The 7,992-nt window shown below is 42.8% G+C and overlaps 1 protein-coding gene across 1 annotated transcript in view; it reads left to right on the forward strand.

Moving 5' to 3' along the window:
• Window positions 1-7,632, forward strand: part of mef2d (myocyte enhancer factor 2d) — a 77,007-nt gene extending 69,375 nt beyond the window's left edge. The window contains exons 9-12 of the mRNA XM_019863615.1: window positions 1,544-1,661; window positions 3,491-3,562; window positions 4,924-5,035; window positions 6,323-7,632. Of these exons, the coding sequence (XP_019719174.1) occupies window positions 1,544-1,661; window positions 3,491-3,562; window positions 4,924-5,035; window positions 6,323-6,746 (726 nt within the window). The 3' untranslated portion in view covers window positions 6,747-7,632. The remainder of the gene's footprint in view (window positions 1-1,543; window positions 1,662-3,490; window positions 3,563-4,923; window positions 5,036-6,322) is intronic.
• Window positions 7,633-7,992: the final 360 nt, after the last annotated feature.

The following is a 7,992-nucleotide window of genomic DNA, read 5'->3' on the forward strand; positions in this document are numbered from 1 at the left end:
AATCTCACCATCACCCTTTTTTTTTTTTTAAGCAAAATCAGTCAGTGATGATCATAACAATAGTGGCCAAGTTTTATTCATTTATTTTGGTTCTAAAACTTAGACGACCCTCTTCGCTGTGCCCAACAACTGCACGTGTGTTTGATGTTTGTTCAACTGCTGCATGCGTTCATACGTAGCAAGTAAAATAGGACAAGACAGTAAAAGTGAACCAGGCACTGTTACTTTTTTTTTTCTAAGAAGGGGATGTGACAAGCAAAGAGGACAAGAGTAGGGAGCAATGCTCAACCCAGTGAGGAAAGGATGCGACCAGCAGCAAATTGGACTGGACAGTTGAAGTGCGACCGGTCCTGCTAAACTCTGTCAGGAATTGATGCAACTAGTAGCGAATAGAACAGGACGGGACAGTCTCAATGAGCTAGGCTGGGCTACATCCTTAAAGCAAGGGACACGACAAATAGAAGATAGGACAGGACAGGCGTAGTGAGGCGGGTAGTGTTATGCCCTGTAAAAAAGGGATGCGACAAGTAATGTTTAGGAAAGGACAGGAACAGTGAGCCAGAATAGAGCTCCACCTTGTTCGGGAGGGATGAGATAAGAAGCAAATGAAACGGGATGGGGCAGGACAGAAGCACTCAGCCAGGCAGGGCTATACTCTGTGAGGAAGGTTTGTGGCGAGTAGCAGACAGATCAGGATAGTAGGACAGGACAGATGCAGGGAGCCAGATAGGGCAACACTGTCTAAGGAAGACCACCAGAAGTTGTGGTCTGGGTAAAGCTAGACCCTGTCAGTAAGGAATGTGACAAGTAGCAAATAGGACAGGACAGAACTGGACAGTGCCACACTTTGTAATGGACGAAAGGTAGCAAATGGGACAGGACAAACGCAGCTAGTCCGGCAGTGCTACACCCTGTGAGGAAGGTACACCACAAATAGCAAATACAGCAGAACAGTAGATGTGTGCTAGCCAGTGCTACACCCTGTGATGAAGGGATGCTATGAGTAGCAAATTGACTCGGACAGTTAGCCAGACGGTCCAACACTCTGTGATGAAGGAATGCTAGAATTAGCACTTTAGCACAGGACAGGAGCAGTGAACCAGGAAATGCTACACCCATTGTGGAAGGGACACATCTAGCTAATTGGATGGCAGCATGAGGTTGCCATTTAGGACACAGGATATTAGGAGATTGTGCAGGTGTGCCTAATGAAATGTCCAAAGAGCATGAAAATACACACACAAGCATGGCATGCCTCGCACTTTTCACCACAGCAACTGACCATGACTCCCGTGTCACCTTGGCAACTTGATGTGCGACACATCTTTGCACGCCCATGTTAAATTTGTGGCGGTGGCAAAGTTTCAGCGAGCTTGTTAAGTCCAGAGGAGGTGATATGAAAATAAATATCATCCACAATGACGATGGATATGTTGTCAATTGATTTCGAGTCACTGCACAGCACCGGGCAGTGTGCCGTGTTTGCTAAGCTAACGGCTAGCATCTACCTCTGTCTCAGCCATATTGTCCTCTGTCTTCCCAGAATGCTCAGCGGCTAGGCGGCTCCCAGGTGCCGCAGCCCCTCACCACCCCAGTTGTTTCCGTGGCGACGCCCAGCCTCCTGGCGCCCTTCTCCGCCATGCAGACAGCCTACAACACTGGTAAAAAAATACTAATTAAAGTCCGAGAAACACCTCTGTGTCATCATAGCTTATAATAAAATGCAACATTGTAAGCCCAAGTGTTCAACAAAAATCTGGTTTTATTCAGAAAAATTTGGACGTTTATCATAGTTATAAGTTAAATACAACTGTCAACAATTGTACCTGCCAGGATTGAAGCATAGGTTAAGCCACTGTAACATTTGGCACATCTATAATTCAAACATATTGCCCGTAATTAATGTCTACACTTTTATCATATTTATATTTGTTTGCATCTAGACATGGGTTGCAACTAACAATTATTTTAATAATAAATTAACCTTTAATTTATGATGTTGATTAATTGATAAATTAAGGTGCAGAGAATAAAGGCTACAATCGTGGCTGCGGTTACAATATGAATCCACTAGATGGAGCTACGCTAAAGGGAATACAATACAATACAGCTTTATTTATGTAGAGCTTTCACAACCGCTGCAGCTGTGACAAAGCAATTTTCAAAACATTTAAAATCCTACATCCAAGAAATCGGAATATTGATCCATGTATAAGACGCATCGGATTAGAAGTTGCTTTTAGGTGCGTCTTATAAGGCGAAAAATACAGTATATTGTATTTCACTCCATATTTACACTAACATTTAAAATTGTAAATGAATTTCATTCTGCAAGTTTGTTTAAAACGGACTCAAATGTTCAAGAATAACTTGAAAAAAATCATACGAGATGCTGGTTCATGAAACAGTGTGTCTCGTCCAGCTTTACTTCAGTGTTTGTGATGATTTAAATTTCTCTTATTTACAATGTAGATGCACTCACCATCAAAAGCTTGGAGCGCACGTTTAATTGGCGCTGAACTTTTGACATGAAAGTGTGCCGAGCATTTCAAACATGAAAGTGCCTGTTTTTTGCTCCAGTTAGCGGGCGACCCACATCCTTGCGTTCGTGCGAGCCATCTGCCTCGAGCGACGCTAGGTAACGCGGGCGTCACGTTGAGTAAAATCTGAGCGTGCGCCACAACCCCCTCAGATAGGATTGCCTCGCTCATGCTAGCCATGTTAGCCTCCGAGCTGCTATTCTGCCCAACGAGTTGCAAACGAGCATTTCTAGCCAGAATTAGAGTTTCAGTTTTTTGTTGGTTGTTGTTGTGATCCTCAGCTTGTCCCACATCAAACGAGGTTTCAAATTAGGGTTTCAAGCCTTGATTAGGGCTCGAAACTTGAATTAGTGTTTCAAATAAGGGTCGCAAGCCAAGGGTAGGGTATCAAGCAAGCAGTGGGGTTTCAAGCCAGGGATAGGGTTTCAAATTCGAATCTCAAGCCTGTGAGAGGATTTCCAATTAGGTTTGGGGTTTTAAATTAAGGTTTCAAATTTTAGGTTTGGGTTTTTAAAGGGTTTCGAGCCCTTGTTAGGGTTTCAAACAACCACGTATGTTTCAAATTGGTTTTCAAAAAAAGCTTTTAAACTCGTGTGTGTGGGGGTGGGGGGGTTCTCACCAAGGTTCTAAGTTGGGTTTTCGGGTTTCAAACAAGGGTTTCGGTTTGGAATGAGTGTTTGAAGTGCTACTTGCTCCCATTAGCCGTGGCGCGCGTTGGTGGGTGGCCGTCCGCCTGGAGCGGCGGTAGGTAACGTCAGCGTCCCGCCGAGTAAGGCCCGTTTAAGAAACATGAATAATGTCGTCAAGAATCTCGCGAGCCTCCCGGCGTGGAATGAATATTCACTTTGTAGCTACTTCAAAGCCGCCGCGTGAATATGATATGAAGATGACGATGAATATGGATCAGCGCCGCTGCATATTGATGTCCGGCACGCTCCCGTTTGTTTCAGAGTACCAGTTGACGAGCGCCGACCTGACGGCCCTGCAGACGTTCACGCCGACGGGCCTGGATGTAAATTCAGGTGAAGGTTTTGAATTAGGGTGTCAAACATTGGTTTGAAATTAGGTTATCAAATGAGGGTTACGGTTTTATTTGCGGTATCAAATCAAGGTTAGGGTTTTGTATCAGGGTATTAAGCTAGGTTTTTAAAAAGTACAGTTTGCGTTTTCCATTTAAGGTGTCAAAATAAGGTTAATGTTTTTTGTTTTTTTTTTTAATTAGGGTAGCAAACCACAGTAATGGTTTTAAATTATGGTATCAAGTTAGGGTCATGTTTGATTAGGGTATCAAATTAAGGTTGGGTTTTTTAATTAGGGTTTCTATGGGTATGATTTCATTCCAGGTTCAAATGAGTGTTTCAAGACAAGGACGGTTTTATTTGAGGTATCAAATCAAGGTTAGGGTTTTGAATCATGGTATCAAGCTAGGTTTTTAAAAAGTACAGTTTGCGTTTTCAATTTAAGGTGTCAAAATAAGGTTAATGTTTTGAATCGGAGTTTCATATTAATGTTTTTTGTTTTTTTTAATTAGGGTAGCAAACCACAGTAATGGTTTTAAATTATGGTATCAAATTAGGGTCATGTTTGATTAGGGTATCAAATTAAGATTGGGTTTTTTTAATTAGGGTTTCTATGGGTATGGTTTCATTCCAGGTTCAAATGAGTGTTTCAAGACAAGACACGGTTAGGGTTTTGAATTAAGGTTTCAAACTAGGGTTCATGTTGAAAAGAATGTTAAAAGTCAAATCAGGATTTTAAACCGAGGTTATGGTACTAAACCAGAGTTTCGCTTCAAAGGTTTCAAGGCCAGGGTAAATTTTCCAAATAAGTTTTGAATCAAAAGTTTTGGTGTCAGTATTAGGGTTTCAAGTTATGGTTTTAATTTGTGTTACAAGCCTGGGTTAAGAGTTTGAAATTGGGGTTTTGAATCCATGTTTTTAGTTTTTGTTTAGAGTTTTCAAAGTAGGGTTCCAATTTCAGATTGTCAGCCTGGACTAATTTGAGTTTAAAGCCGAGGGTAGGGTTTTCAATTAGCCTTTGAGGCAAAGGTTCGGGTTCCATGTTAGGGCATCAAACCACAGAACTTTAAGTGAAGGTTTTGAAGTCGGGTTTCATGTCAGGTGGTGATGGTGGGTGGGTTTTTTTTTTTTTTTTTGTTTCGTTTCGCTTCTCCTTCACTGTTTTTTTTCAAGCAGTGTTGTCATGAAAATTGTTTTGAATGTAATTTTAATCTCAAAAACGCTTCCACTCGCCTCCGTTAGCCGATAGCTTATCTTAAATCCATCCAAGTAGCTTGTGCATCTCGAAGGTGACCCATTTTAGCGACATCCTGCGCTACTCTGCTCGCTACCAGTATCAGTTGTATCAGTTACAAACATATGAGGTTGTGCCCCCCCCTTTCCCCTCCCCCCCACTTGTTTCCACAGCATGTGGGGTTCAGACAAACAGAGTGCAGAGATGGTTAACTGCATCTCCAGCATTGCTGCTAACCTCAGGTGAAGCACAGTCACCACACCGACATGCTCGCTCGCTCGCTCGCTCGCTCATCTTTGTCTGTGCTGTGTGGCTTCGGTAGAACCGTACACAGGACGTCTGCTCCTGGCTATGTCGTTAGCGTTGGAGCTAGGCCGCCGCTCTGAACTCCATCACTGTCACCGGCACGCTGACTCGGACCTTTTTTGCCCGCCGTCATCCATCTACATGTTCAACATGAGGATGGGGAAAGTGTGTGTGTGTGTGTGTGTGTGTGTGTGTGTGTGTGTGTGTGTGTGTGTGTGTGTGTGTGTGTGTGTGTGTGTGTGTGCATATGCCAGGGAACGAGTCCATATTAGCCGCTGATGTGACATATTAGAAAGTTCCCTCCGGCGGGCACAGGCGCTAATTGGCAGGGTGAAATTGGCGTCCGTCATGTGGAGCTGCAGGCGAGAGATGGGGAGGGGGGGTCCCGATGGCAGTGTCATAAGATGAGTCTTCGTTAAAAGTTGTTGCGTGAGAGGTAGCACTTTTTGGTTGGAAAATAAAAGAGTGGAGAATGGGAAGAAGAATGAGATGTGGTGGTGGTGGTGTAGCATCTTGTGTGTTGAGGCTTGGCTGATGACTTTTGTACTTCCATAATGACAACCTTGCCTGCTTTTTTTTGTGTAGTTATTTTTATTTTATTCTTGGGAAAAGACACTTTTTTTTTCTTGGAAAAAAAAATGATTTTATTGTCAAATCATTTTCTGGAAAAAAAATATTGTATTGTTTGGCTTTTTAGTTTGCAACGATTTTCTTCTGGGATTTTTTACTTGTCCACAAATGTGTGATTTTCATCTCAAAAATTACACAAATGTTACTTTTTTAAACAAATATAACAAAATTATTGAAGTTTAAAAAATATATACCAAAAAGTTACCAAACTCGCAATAAAAAAATAATAAATTCTCATAAAATTAGGTCCAGTGAAATCCAGAAACACTTTTTTTTAACTTTTTTTTTTTTTTTTTAAATGTTAAGTCAAAAAGGCTGTCTTTATTTTATTTACTAATGAAACCAATATCGGTAAACATGACTGTTGAAAAGGCACTTCCAGTGTAGCGGTGGCAAAACCACTTGGCATTTTTATGTTGAGCTGTGTTGTCAGCACCTGTTAAAAGTAACCAATCAAGTAACTTGTAGTTTAACTTAGTTACTTTTAAAATCAAGTATTCAGTAAAGTAAGACAGCTTCCCAGTGTAACTGTGGCGACACTGCTCGTCTCCAGCATGTCTCACTCTTTTTGTGTTCTCTGCTGCCCCCTACAGGCCAATGGCTCCCCTCCCTCAGGGCACAGCGCTGACGGTCAACACCAACCCTCACGTCAACATCAAATCTGAGCCGGTGTCGCCCAACCGGGACCGCAGCACTCCCTGCCCCACCTTGGGCGGTGGCGTGCAAGTCCACGGGCAGGTGGTGCCGTCGTACCCCGCCAGCGGCCAAGGCCGTTCTCCCGTCGACAGCCTGAGCAGCAACGCCAGCTCGTACGACGGCAGCGACCGGGACGACGCCGCCGCCCCGGGCCGGGGCGGAGGAAGAGGGGGTGGGAGCGGCGGCGGGGGTCCGGACTTCCAGCTCCACCAGCAGGCCGGCGTCCAGCAACCCACCATGGTCCTACTGCGGCCCGCCTCGACCGAGCCGCAGGAACAGGACAACGTGAAGAGGATAAGGTTGGACACGTGGGTCACATAAAGTGCCGGCCGCTGCCATGCTTGGCCAGGCCGAGTCGGACGGAACCAGTTGAGGCCCGTGACCCCACCCAAACTCCCTTCACACACACACACACACACACACACACACACACACACACACATACGAGCATGCTTAACACTTGGGCACACACATTCACATACACTACTCAGAAAAGGTTAGGGGCTTTGAGGTGAATTTTCGGGATGAACCTGTCATGCATTAGAACCTTTTCAGTTGAACTTCATTTGACCTCTATCCTTTTGAAATCTGGAATGTTTCAGTGCTTTTTGTACAGTTTGCTTTTCTCAACATGTTTGTTTGTGGTTTGTTTTTTTTTCATTTATTTCCAATTAATTCCACTTGGCCTTTCGGTGCCTCTTCCAGTCTCTCAGTTACAACCTGCTGATGACACCGTGACACTAAACTTAGTGTCCACTGCCCTTTTCCCATATCGGTTAAGATTATGAAAAATATGACTCTAAATTTTTTAGATTGTGACTTTTTTTCCTCATATATTATTGTCCCTTTTTTTCTGGGGAGAAAAACATTTACTTGTTTTAAAGCTTCAGTGACATTCAGTGACAAACATTCTTCAAAAGATTACGAACATTCTTAAATATTGTATTTGTGTAAAATTAAGGCTGTATTTTTATTTCATTCTCACATTGCTTTTATTTTATTCTTGTAAAATAATTGGGTTTTCCTGGTGGGAAAAAAAAGAATTATTTTTATCTTGTAGATTCTGGATTTTTTTTTTTTTTTTAATTTAGTTCAGAGTGTTAGCTGCTGGTTGCAATACAGATACAGAGACACTGGAATAATCACAGATTTTTCCTTTTTCAGAATTTGTCTGGTTTGTAATTTGTTATTAAAAAAAAAAAAAAAACTAACCAGCAAGTTGTGCTGAAACCTTGCACAGCTGGCTGTTGAAAACTTTAGCGAAAGTCAAATTAAGTTCACCTGGAAAGGAAAGACCGCATTTTAGGCTCATCCTGAAATCACACCCTAAATACTAATGTCCCAAACATTTTGTGATCACATTTGCAGGAAGACTTCATATTTGTTTGTACATTTCACTCGGGACAGCAAGCCGGGAAAAAGGAAGCTCTATTGTGTAGTGCAAAAGGGGCTAAAGAGGTTTCCCAGCATGCCTTGCGTGCACCACTATTGTGTCAATGTGTCTCCATCATCTCCAGAATTTATCAAGACAATGAAGGAAAAGTGTGCCCCCCCCACACTCTCACAG

Source organism: Hippocampus comes, unplaced genomic scaffold, assembly GCF_001891065.2.
Source record: "Hippocampus comes isolate QL1 unplaced genomic scaffold, H_comes_QL1_v1.1 scaffold249, whole genome shotgun sequence".
In the NCBI taxonomy this organism is placed as follows: domain Eukaryota; kingdom Metazoa; phylum Chordata; class Actinopteri; order Syngnathiformes; family Syngnathidae; genus Hippocampus; species Hippocampus comes.